Here is a 19,393-nt window from a genome sequence, read left to right on the forward strand (position 1 = left end):
CAGTCCCATCACTAGGCTTCTCTCACCCCTAACCCCAAATCCAAACTTTTGAGAGGAAAAAACACATATGCACAGAGAACTTCTTTCTAAAAGCATGTTGGAAACTCCTTAAATTCTCAATAATCTGGGAAGTAAATAACAATTGAACAGCTTGGTGGATTAATATGCAGTCATTAAAATGATGGTCACAGGAACTACATAACAACATGGACAAATGCTTGGGACAATATAGGTTAAAATCATGATAAAAATCGTTAAAAATATGACATGAAGCAGAAGATAAGGAAGTATTTTTCAGTGCTAACATGGGATGGTTTAGAATGAATGGATAATGAATAATTTTCTGTTTTCTAAAGTATGTAATAAGATTATATTCCTTTTATAATGATTACTTATAATGTTCAAAAAAAAGAAATGTGGAAATTACTTCTAGTCACGGTGACACCCTGAATTTTGATGTACCTCTATGCTCCAAACACATAGAACAATAGATTAAATAGCACAAAAGATATAGCCAGGCTCTGAAACAACATAAACATTTTTGTGGGCCAGAAGTGGAACACAGACACAAGCTGTTACAGGGCTGAAACCACAAGGCCACTGGGTTTTGAGTCTGGTACTGAAGTGTAGTAGTTTTAGTTCCTGTCAAGAATCAAAAGTACTAAAGTGCTTCATGTGAGGCAGGAACCAGAGCCCTAATTACTACCAAAGCCATGCATTTGGCTAGAATACCTGTCCCATTTGTGAAAGGCCAAAAAAAAGGAAAACAACTATTCACTACCTGAGGCCATGGGTTTTGGCTGATAAGATACAACCTCATGGCCAGGAAATGAATAAAGTTATTACTGAGTCAGTGATTGAATGTATATGTATGATAGCTCCAATATCAGTATAAAACTGGAGGCCTTAATGTCATTATAAGGTCCAATTGTGGATTAGGGGTTTAGAAATTCAAGTGGGGGCAGTTATAAAATCATTAAATAGGAAAGAGAGGAAAAAATAATTAAAAACCTTTCTTACTTTAAAATAAGCCTATAACCAAAATTCTAAAACTCATGAAGACATTTAATATTAATATAAAAATCAACTAAAACAAGCATTTTTTCTGGATGAAATTAATTTTATGGAGTAGTCCAACAAAAACTTTATTTTTAAAAATAAATTATTTATTTTTTTTTGACTAGGTAATACATGCACGTGGTACAAAATTCAAAGGTACAAAAGGGTAAACAGTGAAAAGTAAGTCTGTCTCCCACCTCTGTCCCCTAGCCACCCAGTTCCCCTCCCCAGAGGCAACCACTATTACCAATTTCTTGCTATCCTTTTTGAGATAGTCTCTGCATGTACAAGCATATACACCCACACATACATACACTTTTATATAAATGGTAGCATTCTACATACACAATTATATACCTTGGCTTTTCCCTTTATAACATATTTAGAAATCATTCCATGTTAGTGCCAATGGGATGATCTTATTCTTTTTAACGGCTGCATAGTATTCCATTGATTGGAAGAAACCTTAAAGCATTTTTAGGATGCTCAAAGAAATAAGTTAACTGATACTTTCCATTTAAAGATAACTCAAAATTATGAAACAAAAGAATTGAAACAAGAAACAGGTTAATGTGGAAAAGAAGCAACTACAATTCCTAGAAATTAAAAATGTACTTAGTATAAAAAAATTAAAAGATAGGATAAATTTTATCCTTTATGCCATTGATGAAGGAATTAATGGGTTCAAAAATACTAAGAGTACTTAACTTAAAAGACATTGAGAATTAATTGAGAGATTCCAATGTATATATTTAAGAATTACAGAAAAAGAAGATGCAGAGATTGGTGGAGAGGCAGAGAATTTTAAACATTGAAGAAGTTCCTGAATCTTTGCATCAAAAGTAAACTCTAGAGTGTCAAGTAGGTTAAATAAAGATAAATTTATCTACATTTAGACAGGTTGTAGTAAAACTCTAGAATATCCAAGATAAGTAGAAAATCTTAAAAGCCACTTAAGTTAGAAGCCAGATTACCTACAGAGGTATAACTTAGCATTATAACAGAAGGCTTCTCATCAGCAACAGTTGATGCTAGGAGATTATGTAGTACCATCTTAAATACTAAGGGAAAATAATGCCCAATGCCTATCATATCCAGGTAAACTATTATCCCATAATGAAGAATTTAATTAGGTGAAATGACAAATGTTATTAATTATTAATAGCAGAAAGATAATAATTTAGGTTTTTGGGGGAAGCATATTTAAAACAAAGTTTAAACTAGAAGTCTAGGTTTATTTTCTACTAGTCAATTAAAAAGAAAAAAACATGAAATTAATTTTTAGTAATGTTTACCCTCGTAGGACTAAAATATTATCATTTCAACATGTGATCATTATAAAATTTTTTGAGATATTTTAGTTTCATTTTTTAATGTAAAATTTTCAAAATCTAGTGTTTTATACTTAGAGTACAACCCAGTTCAGACTGGCCACATATCAAGGACTGAAAAGCCACATGTGGCTGATGGCTACTGAACTGGACAGTATAGCTTTAGATGGTAACAACAAATAGGTTGTGTGTAATATTGTAAGGTTCATGTCATGTTTAGGAAGAAGATAGAAATATTAAGTAATTTTAGACTCTTTCAGAACAATATATAATTAAATATATACAATGAAAAAAACTAAATTAAAGGTAAGTAAAATAGCAGACATACAGTATGTAGCTAGCTTCCAAAGCAGTAGAAGTGGGGGGACAGGGAATACTGAAAGCTTGATTAGTTTTCAGTGGAAGATAGGAAAGCTTAAAAAAGTAAGTAAGTAAGTAAGTAAATAAATAAATAAATAAATAAATAAATAAATAAATAAAACAAAGGAAAGGAAAGGAATGATAAGTAGAAAACAAGAAATAGAAATAGACCCAGTATATGAGTAGTTCATAGTAAGTATAAATGGATTGACTTCTTTATTAAAAGACACAGAAACAGCAATTTGAACAAAAACAGGAATCATCTGTATATTCCTTAGAGAGATACCACACTAAAAAAACTAATGTAGATTATCCTTATTGGACAGATGGAAGACCAAAGATTTTAATAAGGATAAAGTGTAACAGTACACATTAATAAACGGAAAAATCAACTAAGAACATATAATAATTATGAACTTCTGTATACAACTTGAAATTTGTATATTTCAAAAAACAACAAACCCAAAACAAAGCAGATAAGGAATTACAAGTTTAAATCATAATAAGAGAGAAATTTTAATACATTTCCATCCCAAACTAGTAAATCAAATAGATAAAAATTAAGCTATAAAAGTTTTTTAAATATCTTAGACAACCTTTCTACTAAAAATATAAATGAGGGATAAGATTTTTTTTAATATATTTTTTAATGTAAAGTTGAGCTGATAAGAAAGGAATCCTAGAGACAAAAATGAAGTAGAAGCCAGAATGCAAAGAAATAAACAGGTTCAGCTGGCTTTTACCCTGGCTTTTATCTGCCAAATGCAGGTGACCTTGAGCTTCTCCTTCTGATATGTATAAGGAGTTATAGTGGACAGGAGAGTTAATTCTATGGCCAGTTGAAGATGAGGAGTCTAATAGAAAATTGTACTCCTAAGGGCTATTCTTAACAGCGTAACAGTGATCTAGAAACATACCACTTTGTTCATGTAGATCATGACATTGGTAGAGAAGTGTCAGAAAATTTCCTCAGTAAATGTCTAACCACAAGTCAGCATTCATGCATGTGTGGGGCCCAAATTCATACTACCATATGTTCCAAAACCATCTAGCCAGCAATTTAAAATTGGATCTAGGCTGGTAGTACTGCCAGGTACCTGCAAAAACAAATGCAAGTCTTCTCTGAGGAAGAAAACGCAGTAACATAAAGAAGTCAATTCTTTCCAAATTAGTCTATACATTTAGTGCAGTTCTAATCAAAATACCCACCTTTTTTTTTTTTTAACTTGACTTAAAAATTCATATTGAACAGGGAAGTGCCAAGAATATCTTAGACAGTTTTGAAGGAGACTAAATTGGCAGTCTTCCAGATACCAAACAGTCTTAGGACAGGGAGAGATTAAGTGCCTAAAGAAATGGGGTAGAACTTCCAGAAACAGACCCATGCATATAGGGAAATTTAATATATGACTGCAGGGGGATTACAAATTGGGGGAGGGGAGGAAAAAAGAGAATTAGTTCTATATATATGAAATAACTACGAGTTAAAGACCTATTTATAAAAGCAAACCTTTAAAGCTTTAGAAGAGATATAGAATATATTTACATTCTAAGTATGAGAAAGGATTTTTTAAGAAAAAAAAAAAAACATAGATTAAAGGATTGCTAAATTCACCTGCATTAAAATTTAAAACTTCATTCTAACCAAAGACATAAATAACAGTGTGAAAAGATAAGCTATAAGCTGGTGGGAGAAGATATTTTCAATGCACATAGCCACAGAAGGATTAGTATGCAGAATATATATGACAATTACCCTGGAGCAAAACAGGCAGAGAATCATAGAAGCTAAAATGAGCAATAAATTTGGAAACATTTTCAAACTTCCTAGTTATGAAAATGCAAATAAGAATAAACAATGAAGAAATACTAAGTATTGGCAAAAATGTTGAGAAGTAGAAACTCTAAGACATTGTTGATGGAGTATAATTGGTAAAATTCTTTTGAAGAGCAATTCAGCAATATCTGGCAAAATTGAGGATCAAACAGATTTTTAAGAGATTAAAGCATGCGTAAACAAGGAGCTGTGTAAAGAAGGTTTGTTATAGCATCATTAGTAATACAAGTTGGAAACAAATCTCCATCAAAAGGAAGATAAATTCCAGTATACTCCTACAATGGAATACTATACATCAGTTAAAATAAATGAACTGGAAGCATCAGCATTTGAGATACCTCTCAGAAATTCAAAGTTGAGTCAGAAAAGCAAATTGTAAAGTGAGCTGAACAGTGCGATACCATTTATATAAAGTTTGAAAATATACAAACATAAGTTTGATGAGGGCATGTATTTGTCTGTTCTCTGCTCCCAAGCACCTAGAACTGTGCCTAGCACATAGTGGGTGCTAATTAAATATTTACAGAATAAATTGAATGCAAAACAAAACTATACATTGTTTATGGATACATACTTAGGAACTCATGGTATTAAAAACTTGCATGGGGAGTGACAAATTTTGGATAGTGGTTCCCTCTGGAGAGGGAGGGAGGGGAATGGGATTGGGGAGGGATATTCAGGGTGCTTCAGTTGTGTTTGTAATGTTCAAAAAAATCTGAAAGATAACAATGTTAAATTGAGAAAGCTGGGTGGTGGGTATCACAGGTTTTGTTATATTCTTCATAATTTTCTATATGTTTTTAATATTTTATAACTTAAAATTTTCTATCTCAAAAAAGAAAAGATGTGCTGTTGCCCCTACTCAGAATGATCTCTGACTAATCTGCTATTAGAATTTGTTCTTTATCAATGTCAGCTCTCATTTGCTGCTATCAGTGTATCTGCTTTAGTACTCCACACCTGCAAATTTGAATTCACTTATCTGTTGGTTAGAAAAACGATTTTAAAGCTTTTTTAGAAGGACATATAACTTAAGAGTTTTGCATGAGGATCTGAGGGGTCCTCTGGCAGGAACTTAAGTGTGCATTACTTACTAATAATACTAATTTTAATTTTTTTGAGTGCCTACCATGTGCCAAACCTTTTGTGAAGCACTTTTCATGCAATATTAATTCTCACAGTATCCTGATATTGTACCCATTTTAAGGAATAAAAAATTGAAGCTTAGAGATTTGTCCAACATGGTTAATATGTAGCAAGTGGTGGAGCTGGAATTCATGTTCAGTTCAGTTAGACCACCTCACTGAACTGTTCAGAAATATGGGGATACATTTCCTCCACAGTGATTTTACACATACTTAGTAATGTCTTCTAGTTCATTTCTTAGTTTTTAAGATTTGCTTATCTTGTAAACTAAAAAAAATTCATAGTTGTGAAGAATATTTTCTTTGCTTCATACGGGGAAAATGTGTAATTTAAATTCTTAAGCCCATTACATAGGTTTACTTCTCATTCATGAAGGCTCTGTATGTGGATTTGAGAGTCCATTTAATGATCAAGCCTCCGTCCATTTAATGATCAAGCCTCCAACCTTCAGTTATACATTACAAGGGTAGTTGAGGTTATCATAATATTCACTTTGTGGTATGGCAGTTAAAAAATAGTGCCTATTTAAATATTCCAAGATCTGCTTTTCCCTCCCACTGTCTTTGTTGGTCTTTTCCTGATTGGTATATTTCAAACACTATAATATAAATGCAGTGCTCAACACTGGGAACATGAAATTTCTTATCTTGCAAAGGATTTCACAAAACTCTGAGAGTGACATTAGAAAACTAATCAATGACATGTAAAATCATTGGCAAATGATAGACTAGTTACCAATTAAAGAAAAGGAAAGGACAGAAATGAGGACATGATAGATAGTTCAGAGAATTATATGAATATTTCATGGGACTAAGGAAACGCCCTTGAAATGGATAAAGCCCTTGAAGGTTATATAGAAATGATTCTTTTTAAATTATAGTATAAAACTCAAAGGTGTTATATTTTGCTATCATAATTTCATTGGAAAGATTATGGAGAAAAACTCAAACATTTAATTTTTCTTATTCTAAGAATTTGCATTTAGTTAAATAAATGTAAGGTAAATGTTAAAATTTTTTTATGACTTTTAGTTTTTAAATAAAAACAACACTTTCTTTCCCTTGTATAATGACATGTTGGTACCTGTTTTAAGGAAATTCTATTTCAATTGCTGTTCACCAAGTCTCCTCTGATAATGAAGACCTCAGTTTATTCAGATGTCCAGTTTATCCAGAACTGTTAATAGTTATATGTTGGGGTTTGATGGGAACATATGAAGCAGTTTTATATTTCATAAACTCATAGGCTTCAGTGTTTAGAGTGTCTCCTATTTATAAGAGACTATGGAGTTAAAAACACTTTACAGTTATTAACTTACTAGGCTAGACTGAGTTTTAATTTGAGAAGATTAAGCCACATCTCCAAGAATTTGTCTAACACTTTACATTCTCTACATCTGCTTGCTTTAAGATAAGAATTGTTAGTATGTTAACTGGTGTCCTAATCTACATTCTTAATTTTCTATAATTTATCTATTCTCTTCACCAATGATTCTTTAACACCAAGATTTTTAACAGGTAAAAATTTGAGGCAAAATGAGAAAACTAAAGTCAAAGTGTTGAATTTTTCATTAAGGTAAATTTATTCAATTTGAATTATTAGCTTTTGTTCCGAGATTATATTCTTTATACATCATTGGTATTAAAATATTTTTCGTTCAACAATGGTAATTTTTCAGTGGCCCAATGATAACAATTTTAAAACTGATCCTCTACTTCATTTTATTTTATTTTTTAAAAGATTTTATTTATTTATTTGTTTGACAGAGTTAGAGAGCACAAGCAGGGGGAGCGGCAGGCAGAGGGAGAGGGAGAAGCAGGCCCCTTCCCGCTGCACAAGGAGCCTGACATTGGGCTCAATCTCAGGACCCCAGGATCATGACCTGAGCCAAAGGTAGATGCTTAACCAACTGAGGCATCCAGGCACCCATTTTATTTTTTATGAAAATCCAAGAGTTTTGGAAACTGCCTACCTCAGAGATCTTTCTGAAACTCTAATCAAGTCATTCTCTTGCCTAAAGCCTTCAAGGCAGACCACTGTGGCCTAAGGCAGTATAATGCCACCAGGGTTTTGAATCCATATGTGCATTTTAAGTATTTTCTGTAGACTAAATAAAATATCTTATTTTTTTCCCTAAATTTTTAATATGTATGAAGATGCTCTATGATGACTATCAGTTTATTTTAAAAGTTTGACTTTCCAGTAGTAGTCTTTTGTCATTGCATATATTTTTTAATCATATAATTCCTGTCAGGAAGTCATTAAAATATATTTATTTTAAAAAGCCTAAAAGTCGGGCAGCCTGGGTGGCTCAGCAGTTTAGTACCGCCTTCAGCCCAGGGTGTGATCCTGGGGACCTGGGGTCGAGTCCCACGTCGGGCTCCCTGCATGGAGCCTGCTTCTCCCTCTCCGTGTCTCTGCCTCTCTCTCTCTCTCTCTCTCTCTATCTCATGAATAAATAAATAAAATCTTAAAAAAAAAATCTGTGTGACAGGGCTTAGAGAAATGGGACACTCCTAACTATTGGTGGAACTACATATTGGTGTGTTCTTTTGAGGACAGTTTGGCTGTATGTATCAAAAGCCTTATATTTTTTTAAATCCCTTTTTAGCAAAACATTTTTATGGGAATATACTTAGAAAAATAACTAGGGATGTGATGAATATTTAGCTGTTTTTTTTAGTGTAAACTTTTTTACACTAAATAAAGCTATTTTCTAGTTTTTAGTATAAACCGTAGTAAAAAATTGGAAGCAGTATAAACACCCAACACTTGCTTGTTATTTTAAAAAAAGAGAAAAGATTACGGTTCATTCAGTAAATCTGTTCAGCCATTAAGAATCATTTTGTCAATAAATCGTTAACATGGCAAAATATTTATGACATGATATTAGGCTTGAAATAGAAGAATGAGGCTATCAATAACAGTGGTTATTTTTATGGTAGATTTTTTTTCCATTAAAAAATATTTTCCGGGCAGCCCTGGTGGCGCAGCAGTTTAGCGCCGCCTACAGCCCAGGGTGTGATCCTGGATACCCTGGATTGAGTCCCACGTTGGGCTTTCTGCATGGAGCCTGCTTCTCCCTCTGCCTGTGTCTCTGCCTCTCATTCTCTCTCTGTGTCTCTATTAATTAATAAATAAAATATTTAAAAAAATATTTTCAATGGGCATGTATTTATAATTAAGAAATAGTTACTGGGTGGGAGGGTACCTGAATGGCTCAGTTGGTTAAGAGTCTGCCTTCAGCTCAGGTCATGATCCCAGGGTCCTGGGATCGAGCCCGGAGTTGGGCTCCCTGCTCAGTGGGGAGTCTCCTTTTCCCTCCCCCTACTTTGTTCTCTCTCTTGCTCACTCTCTAAAATAAAACCTTAAAAAGAAAAAGCAAAGATCTTTAAAAAAAGTAGTGATTCAGAATCACTAGAGAATAAATCCATGATGTATTTTCCTCTTATCTCTACTTTTCCACACATAGTACTCTTAACTACTGTTGCCTCTCAGAGTATACCATCCCTCTACATGCCTCTGTACCTTTGCTTATCCCTTGGCCACTTAGTGAGTGCTTGCTTCATCTTTTAAAGTCAGTTCAAATGACACCATTATGAAGTCTTTCCTGACCACCTTTTTCTTTGCTTATTCCACACATTTATTTTGCACAATTATGTATTTACAATTTCTTCTCCACTAGGCAGTAAACTGTCTCACTCTTGCATAATATTTTTAAGTGCTTATTATGTGCCTACCACTGTGTGTGTTGGGTACTACAGATCTAACAATGAACTATGTAGACAGTTCCCGTCTTCAAGGAGTTTATAGCCTTATAAAGTTATTCCTTACACTGTTTATTAATTGTTGTGACAGAAGTGTAGTGTACTTTGGGAGATTAGAAGATTCATAAATCTACCCCAGGGTGGTTAGAGAGGGAAGGCTTCCTGAAGGGGATGATAGCTGAATAATAAAAAGAAAACAAGTGTTAGTTAGGTCAAAGGGTAGGAGAAAGGTGGTTTCAAGTAGCAGAAACAGTTTGTATAAAAGCCTGGAATTTTAAAACTGTGTTAAGTTTTAGGAAGATTGTTGGTATTTGTGGATACTGAGGGTGGTTTCTGATAAATAATTCTATTTAATTTTATCTTGGAGGAAGTTCTAGAATTCATTTCTCTCTGCAAGAGATTAGGAAGTAATGTATAACAGTGTATGTTAGAGAAAGCATCCTAATGTTGAATTAGGCAGAAATTCAAGTGTGGAAAAAAATTTTTTTAATTCAAGTGTGATTAGTCTATTATAAAAAATAATAGTATTTGTATAAAATATATTCTAAGGATTGAGAAATAAGTTTAAAATTAAAAGTTTGAATGATAAGAGTATTTTATTGGTGTATCTTGTAATCTTAACTGGTCTTAATAAAATACTGCTAAGTATGATTATTTGGGGGAATGCCTTTGAATTAATAGATTAAAAATATGGCATTTTATTAGCAAATTTTATATGTAAATGCCTTCTAAATAGAAAGACATTACTTGTAGCAAAGTAAATATTTCTCATAATTATGAACCCTTTCTGCTTAACATATCTTCCTCTACAATCAAGTCTTCAAAATCTCCTGTCTCCTATTAAATTCTCTTACCATTTGTGTTTCCTATATAGATTTTTCTTCTTTCTTTCTAGCACTGTTCTCCAAACATCTACCCCTATTTTTAGTTCCAAATAAAAATCAATAATATAAAGCAGTTGGATAAAATTACATTGTGGTCCTCATTAAAACATAGTATCCTTCCCTGTGATTATGTGAATTATGCTTACTGTTTATTGATATCCATATCATTGGGTTTATATAGTTAGTTTGTGGTGCTTTTTGTTCGTTTTCTTGATTAGGTAATACAGAGACTTTCTCAAGTTTTCTTTAACAAGAGATTAAATAAACCAGTTTTTCTTTTCTACTTTGTAGATTTCTTGATAACCGGCTGTTTGCTACCTGCTCTGATGACACTACAATAGCACTATGGGATCTGAGAAAACTCAACACCAAAGTATGCACTTTACACGGTCACACTAGCTGGGTGAAGAACATCGAATATGATACTAATACAAGACTCTTAGTAACATCAGGATTTGATGGAAATGTCATTATTTGGGACACCAACAGGTTTGTGAATAGGAGACCATGTTAGGATTGTCAACAACAACAAAATTTTTTTAAAGATTTATTTATTTGACAGAGAGACTGAGTGAGCATGTGGAGAGGTGAAGCAGAGGGAGAGGAGAGAGAGAATCTCAAGCAGACTCTCCATTTAGCACAGAATCCAGTGTGGGACTCAGTCTTATAACCCCCAGAGATCATGACCTGAGCTGAAATTGAAATCAAGAGTTGGACATTTAACTGACTGAGCCACCCAGGTGCCCCCCAAAAATGTTTAAGATGGGGTAAACAAAGTCAGTGTTTTGTCCTAGCTTTCATATCTCTTTAGGAGAAAGAACCTAACTTTGAGGAAAACAATCAAAAAATGATTCCATTTTTTATTACTTGCACTTAGTCATATAATAAAACTAAAAAATTTGGAGAAAATTATATGGTAAAGAGACCAAGTAGTATTGTTAATGATGAAAACTGGTTTATACATGAGTTTCCTGAATTTAAGGGAAAATATTTTTATTTCTTCTGTGGAACTGAAATATTTTTTATTCCTCAACCTTTCATTTCTAAACCTATTTATTTTGTAATTTTTGTACTCTTATTCATGCATTAAAATAATAGTTTCTCAGGTGGAATGGTACTGATCTATAGGGAAACGTTTGGAAATAATGTGTGGTGCAGTTTTGACACTATTGGGAGAAGAAAGGATTTCTAGCATTTTACAACAGGGATCAGAGTTTGTAAACATCCTGTATGGGACAGTTTGCACAGTAGACTAGTCCCATCTAAAATGTCAGTAATGCCTCTGTTGTGAAACACTTCAATGAAATGTCTCCTGTAGAGAAATTGATTATTTAAAGAGTTAAAGTTTGGGACACCTGGATGGCTCACTTGGTTAAGTGTCTCTTGATCTCAGCTCAGGTCTTTTTTTTTTTTTTTTTTTTTTTCCAGCTCAGGTCTTGATCTCAGGGTGGTTAGTTCAAGCCCTACATTGGGCTCTATGCTGGGTGTGGTGACTACATTAAAAAAAAAAAAAAAAAAAAAATCAAGAAAAAGAGTTGAAGTTTGAGAAATATTGAAAATATACCTGTTGCTAGCTATGGTGAAATGGCAATACAATAATACACCAGGCCTACTTCTGAAATACTCTTTTCAGAGGTCATATATTAAAAGAAAGGGATATTCTTAAAGATTTCTAACTAACTATACATACTGTTTGAGCAGAGGATATGTGGATCTCTTTAGACTAAGACAAGTATATCTGTTAAAATTTAGAAGTTTATTTTTTAAATTTAGAAATGAAATTTGAATAGGAATATGAATGGTAACTTCCAAATTAGTCCACAAAAACTAGTAAAACATGATCAATCCAATAGAGGCAGAGAAGGGGGAAAATCATTTTTAAAAAAGAGATAAATCAGGAAGCACAAAAATATGGAGGCATAAAATCCAAATATCAATAATTACAGTAAATACATATTTACTAAAGATAGACAGGATTAGATTGGATTAAAAAAGGAATCCAAACTATGTTCTTTGTAAGGAACACACATCTAAAACATGCAAATGAGAAAGTCTGAAAGTAAAAAGATGGAGAAAAAATAACAGGCAAATGCAAATCAAAGAAAAACAGTTATATATACGTTAATAGCAGACAAAATAGAGTTTAGGGCATAAAGCATTATTAGTGATAAAAAGGTATTTTATATTAAAAGGTTTATTTCACTAGAACATAAAAGAATTCTTATATGCACTTAATAACATAGCTTCAAACCATAAAAAGCAAAATGGACAGAATTAGAAGAAAAAAGTGAGACTCCCCATCTTAGTGGAAAATGTTAACACCATTCTCTAATTTACTAATAGATAAAATAGACCAAAAAATTATTAAGACCATAGATTTTACTGTAATAAACTTTTTATTAGGCATATTTACAATTCTCGCAGCAAATGGTAAATACATCTTCTGAAGCTAGCTTAGAATATGTACAAAAATAGAGCATATACTAGACTACAAAGTGAGTTGCAACCAATATCAAAGATTTGTTATCACAAAAATGGTTTTTCCTCACCTCAGTATAGTTTAACATAGCTAACTAAAAATTCCCATGTTTGGAGACTTATAAACTAAATAATTCGTGGATTGAAGAAATCATAGGGAAATCAGTAGGCTAAAAATTAGTGAACTAATAAGCATTTTGCTAAAAAAAAAACAACTGGAAAAAGATAAAAAAGAGTAAACCCAATGAAAGATATGGAACAATAAACATAAAAGCAGAAGTTAATGAAATTGAAAATGAAAATACAATAAAGTTTTTTTAAAAGCCTGCTTTTTGAAAAAGCTAATTGAATATGCAATTATCTAGGAAGATTCATCCAGAGAAATAAGACAAAGGATAATCTTAATAAAAAAAGGAAACAACAACAAAAAAATATACAGTAAAGTAATAAGATCACCTTTATGCCAGTATACTTGAAAACTTTGGTGAAATAGTTTATTCAAAAAACACACCTTAGCAAAACTTGATCGAGAGAAATAGAAAATTTGAAATGCACCTATTACCTGGACTGATATTTAACCAGTATGCACTGATTTAGCTGAAGTCATGGTTAAAATATTAAACTAATACTTTTGTAGTTAATGTGGTAACTGTAGTTAAATGATAAATAGCCAGTATCCTAAATCATCCCCAGGTAGTTGTATCCTGGCACCCTGTGGTTACCTGGGCCCCTCTTTTAGGGATACCTCCCTCAAGATCTCCCTATGATCTAGTAGCTAAAGTCCCCCTTAAACTACCCTCACCTAAAAAAAACAAACAAAAAACTACCTTCACCTTCCCCCTCTTTTTTTTTTTTTGGTTGTTCAGCATCTCATTTAATTCTGAGAACAGCCTCAGGAGTTAGTTAACTATTTTCCCATTTTAGAGCTAAAGAGATCAAGGTCAGAGAGGTTGGGTAACATGCCCACATGACTGTCAATAAGACAGTAAAATATGAGCCAAGAGTCAAACCCTGGTTTATAGACAGCCAAGATGTACCCTTTGCTTATGGGAGTTTTAAAATTTTAGAGTGATTCTAGGACCCAGTTCCAACACTGTCAATTGCATCAATTCTGACTGCTAGTTTTCATGCATTGCTTTCTGGTTACTTAAATATTCTAAATATTGCCTCTGCCATAGCCATTAAAGAAATGGAAAATATCAATTAAAATTTATTTACTAAGAAAACAGTAGGCTTGTTAGTTTTACAGGTGACTTCTACAAGATAGTACAAGAAGCAGAACATTTCAATTTTATTAAGTGTTCAGATTCCAGAAGTAAGGAGAATTCTCCTTCATGTATGAAGCTAGTATAACCTATACATAAAATCAAGCTTTTCTGAGTCCATAGCGGTAGTGTCGCGGCCGCCTGAGCCAGGGGTGTCGTGTCAAGATGCTTCAAAACCTTGTTAAAAATGTTTGGGTCCCCATGAAGCCCTACTATACCCAAGCTTACCAGGAGATTTGGTTAGGAATGGGGTTGATGAGTGCCATCATTTATAAAATCAGGAGTGCTGATAAAAGAAGTAAAGCTTTGAAAGCCTCGAGTCCTGCCCCTGCTCATGGCCATCATTAACCAGCGCGGGGAACACATGAGATGGAACATCAGTCTGGCTGTAAATCTCTGCATGCTCTGCTAGTTGGGAACATGGAGCCCCGACGTACACGTGTACACATGTCGTGTCTGCTGCGGCGTGAATAAATGTAACTGTGAGGTGAAAAAAAAATCAAGAAAGATAACTAAGAAAAAAATTGAAATGTCTTTCTGTAATATGAATATAGATGCAAATATTGTAAATAAAAGGAAACTGAATCCTGTATGGCCAAGTTAGGTTTATGCAAGGAATGAAAGAATGATATATCTGTGGCCCTGGCTAGCTCAGTAGGAAAAGCATGTGAATCTTGATCTTGGGGTCCTGAGTTCGATCCCCACGTTGGGTGTAGAGATTATTTAAAATCTTAAAAAAGATATATCAATAAAAGTTCTATTAATATAATTTATCACATGAACAAGTCCATATGATTGTTTAAATCAAGGAGTAAAATTCAGTATTTGATCATAATTAAAAACAAAAGAAGGGACATTGTTACCAGTATTATAGAGATTAGAAAGATTATAAAGGGATACGTGAAACAACTTTATAGCAACAAATTAGACAACTTAGATAAATACCTAGAAAGTGACAAATTACTTAAACTGATTGAAGAACATATAGAAAATCTATAGACCTACATACCTAAAACAAGTAAAAAACTGAACTGGTAATTTAAAAATCTTTCCACCGTGAAAAGCCCAGATCCAAAAGTCTTCACTGATGAATTTTACAAAACATTTATAAAATAAGTAATACTAATCTTTCACAAACTCTTCCAGAAAATAGAGGAGGAAAGAACACTTCCCAACTCATTTTATGAGTCTGGTATTATTACTCTGATAACAAACCAGACAAGCATAAGAACAGAAAACTACAGACTAATATTCCTCAAAAACAAAAAGAAGAATAGATACAAAAAATCTTCAACAAAATATTAGCAAACCAAACCTGGCATCATGTAAAAAAAAGTCTATATCATAATAGAATTTATCCCAGGAATATAGGGTTGGTTTAATATCCCAAAATCAATTACTATAATAACAGTATATTAATAAAAGTCAAAACCCATATATAGGATAATCTCAAGAAAGGCAGAAAAGCCCTTGACAAAATCCAACATGCATTTGTAATGAAACTGGGAATAATAGGGAACTTTTATTCCCAGACATCTGATAAAGGACATCTATGAGGAAATTTGTGGCTAAAATTTTTTTAAAGATTTTATTTATTTATTAGAGATCATACAAGCTGAAAGTAGGGACAGTGGGAGAGGAACAAGCAGACTCCCCACTGAACAGAGAGCCTGATGATGTGGGGCTCTATCCCAGGACCCTGAGATCATGACCTGAACCAAAGAAGGTGTGTAACTAACTGAGCCATTCAGGCGCGCGCCCCTGGCTAAAATCATCTTAATGTTGAAAGACTGAATACATTCCCCCTAAGACTGGGAACAAGTCAAGGATGTCTGCTCCACCACTTTTATTCAATATTGAAGGTACGATTGCACTGGAAGTGCATCCAGGCAAGAAAAAGAAATAACAGGCATCCAGATTGGAAAAGTAGTAGTAAAACTGTCTTAATATGGAGATATGATCTTATATAGAGAAAATCTTAAGGATTCCACATAAATACTAGAATTAGTAAACAAGTTATACAAGATTAATATACACAAATCAATTGTACTTCTAAGTAATGAACAATCTAAAAATGAAGAAAATTCCATTCATAATAGACTCTAAAGAAATAAAGTACTTAGGAATGGATTTAACAAAAGTAGTACAAGATTTGTACTCTGAAAACTATAAAAACATTGCTGAAATAAATGTAAGAAGATGTAAATGAATGGAGAGACATTTCATCCTCATGGATTGTAAGATTTAGGATCAGTAAGATGGTAATTCTTGGGGTGCCTGGCTGACTCAGGACTCTGATCTCAGGATTGTGAGTTCAAGCTCACATTGGGTGTAGAGCTTACTTAAAAAATAAATAAGGTTACAGAGGACAAACCACTTAAATTTTTTTTAAAGATGGCAGTTCTCTCCAAATTAATCTATAGATTCAATGCAATCCCTACCAAGATTCCAGCTGCCTTTTTTGGACCAATTATCAAGCTGATTCTAAGATTTATATGGAAATACAAATAACCCAGAATAGTCCAAACAATCTTGAAGAAAAAGTTGAAAGACGCACATTTTGAATTCCAGAACTTACTACAAAACCACTGTAATTAAGACTGTGTTTGCTGGCATGGGATAGGCGTATAAATCAAAGGAACAGAATTTTGAGAGTCAAGAAATAAAACCTTGCATTTATGATCAGTTGATTTTCAACAAAGGTGCCAAGCTAATTCAGTGCTTCAGGAAAAGATAGTCTTTCTGATAAATGATACCTGAGCAACTGGATAGTCACAGGCAAAAAGATGAATTTATAGACCCTTATATCAAAAAAAAGGAACTCAAAATGGATTTGTACCTGAATGTAAAAGCTAAAATTACGTATAATTCATAGAAGAAAACATGGGAGTAAATCTTCATGCAAACCAAAGCACAAGTGATTTTTTAAAAACTGATAAAATGGACTTGATTAAAATTAAAAACTTTTGTGTATCAGATGATACCATTAAGAAAGTGAAAAGAAAAACTACAAAATGAGAGAGAATATTTGTAAATTATATCTGATAAAGGATTTGTGCCCAAAATATATAAAGAACTCACTTTTTATAAACATAATTATATATACACAACCCAATTTAAAAATGGGCAAAATATCTGCATAGACATTCCACCAAGGAAGAGAATAGAAATGATTAATAGGCATGTGAACAGGTTCAACATAATTAGTCATAAGGAAAATATAAGTCAAAACCAAAATGAGAAACCACTTCACATCCACTAAGATGGCTGTAATTTAAAAAGACAGTAACAAGTATTGGCAAAAATGTGGAGAAACTGGACCCTTACACATTGCTTATAGGGATGTAAAATGGTTCTGCCACTTTAGAAAAGTTTGGTAGTTTCTTAAAATGTTAAACATAAAAAATTTTTAAAAAGTTAAACATAGAGCTATCATCTGACCAGCCATTCCACTCCTAGGTATCTGTCCAAGAGAAATGAACAACTATCACCACACAAAGATTTGTACATGAATGCTTATAACAGAATAATGCTTATATTATTCATAATATACCCCAAATGGAACCAGTACGAATATCCATTGGTAAATGAATAAACAAAATGTGGTTGTATCTATACAATAGAATACTATTTGGTAATGAAAGGAACAGAGTACTAATATGTGCTACACATAGATGAACCTTTAAAAAAAAGTACACTAAGTGAAAAAAGCCAAACCAAAAGACCACTTGTATGATTCTATTTATATTAAATGTCCACAATAAGCAGGTCTATAGAGACAAGTAGATTAGTGGCTCTGTGTGACTGGCAGTAGGAACAGAGAGAGACTGCTAGTGGGCAGGAAGGATTTTTTTAAGATTGTGATTGTATTTATCTGAGAGACGGCACAAGCAGTGGGGAGGAGGCAGAGAGGGAGAAGCAAACGCTGAGCAGGGAGCCTGATGTGGGGCTTGAGCCCAGGACATTGAGATCATGACCTGAGCCCAAGGTAGACACTTAACTGACAGTCACCAAAGCACCCCAGCAGGAAGCATTTTTTTAGGATGATGAAAATGTTCTAAAGTTGGGTTGACTGGTGGCTTAGCGGTTTAGTACCGCTTGCAGCCTGGGGTGATCCTGGAGACCCGGGATCGAGTCCCACATCGGGCTCCCTGCATGGAGCCTGCTTCTCCCTCTGCCTGTGTCTCTGCCTCTCTCTCTCTCTGTGCCTCTATAAAATAAATAAATAAAATCTTTAAAAATAAAAAAATAAAGTTGGGTTGATGATTGCACAACTCCATAAATTTACTAAATATCACTTAATTGTAAACTTTAAGTGAATTTTATGATATGTAAATTATATCTCAAAGCTGTTAAACTTAAAAATAGAAGAAAACTCATCAAAGGATACACTAAAACCTTTTTAAATGGTGAAACTTTTAGAAGTTTTCTCTATAGGAGTGCCTGGCTGGCACAGTTGGCTGATCTTGAGGTTGTGAGTTCAAGTCCCATGATCGTAGAGCTTACTTTAAAAAAGAAAAAAGTTTTCTCTATAAAATTAGGAAGGGAGGGACGCCTGGGTGGCTCAGCAGTTGAGTGTCTGCCTTCAGCCCAGGGCGTGATCCTGGATCCTGGAATCAAGTCCCATCAGACTCCCTGCATGGAGCCTGCTTCTCCCTCTGCTTGTGTCTCTGCTTCTTTCTCTCTGTGTCTCTCATGAATAAATAAATATTTTTTAAAAAAACAAAAATAGGAAGTGAAAACATGGCTGCTATTACTACTACTGTTTACCATTGTTTTGGAGTGGGAGAAGGCAGGGTCCTAGTTGGTGCAGTAAAATAAATATATAAGGATTGGAAAGGAAAAAATGAGAAAATCGCATTCACAGATGATATATGATTGTATGAAGGGTTGAAAATTTTTCTGTAAAGAACTGTGTAATACTTTAGTGTGCTGTATAGTCTCTGAGCAGCCATAGACACTTCACAAATGCTGTGTTCCAACTAACTTTCTATATAAAAACAGGGAATAGTCCAGACTTGGCCCATAGAGCAGTTTTCTGAATGGTCTACATAGAAAACCATAGAAATTTTGCTGACAAATTATCAAAATTCTTAAGAGTTCATCAAGATTGCTTGACAGATCAAAATGTAAAAATCAGTAGTGTTCCTGTTTATCACAACAAATAATTTAAAAATTTTAAAGTATATAGTTTTTAGTAATTAAAAATAATTTTTAAAAACCAGAATAGGTCAAGTAGCAGATTAGACACAACTTTAAAAAATAG

At 33.4% G+C, this 19,393-nt stretch overlaps 1 protein-coding gene and 1 pseudogene across 2 annotated transcripts in view; both read left to right on the forward strand.

The window, feature by feature from the left end:
• DCAF10 (DDB1 and CUL4 associated factor 10) overlaps positions 1 to 19,393 on the forward strand; it is a 42,345-nt gene that overhangs the window by 10,111 nt on the left and 12,841 nt on the right. For both annotated transcript variants that reach the window (XR_013388112.1, XM_077912597.1), the window contains exon 3: positions 10,676 to 10,873. Coding sequence is in view for 1 of the 2 variants with exons in the window: in XM_077912597.1 (XP_077768723.1) it covers positions 10,676 to 10,873 (198 nt within the window). In the remaining variant the exon portion in view is untranslated. The remainder of the gene's footprint in view (positions 1 to 10,675; positions 10,874 to 19,393) is intronic.
• On the forward strand, positions 14,233 to 14,717 carry LOC144322483 (ATP synthase F(0) complex subunit j, mitochondrial pseudogene; annotated as a pseudogene).

Source organism: Canis aureus, chromosome 10, assembly GCF_053574225.1.
Source record: "Canis aureus isolate CA01 chromosome 10, VMU_Caureus_v.1.0, whole genome shotgun sequence".
Lineage (NCBI taxonomy): Eukaryota > Metazoa > Chordata > Mammalia > Carnivora > Canidae > Canis > Canis aureus.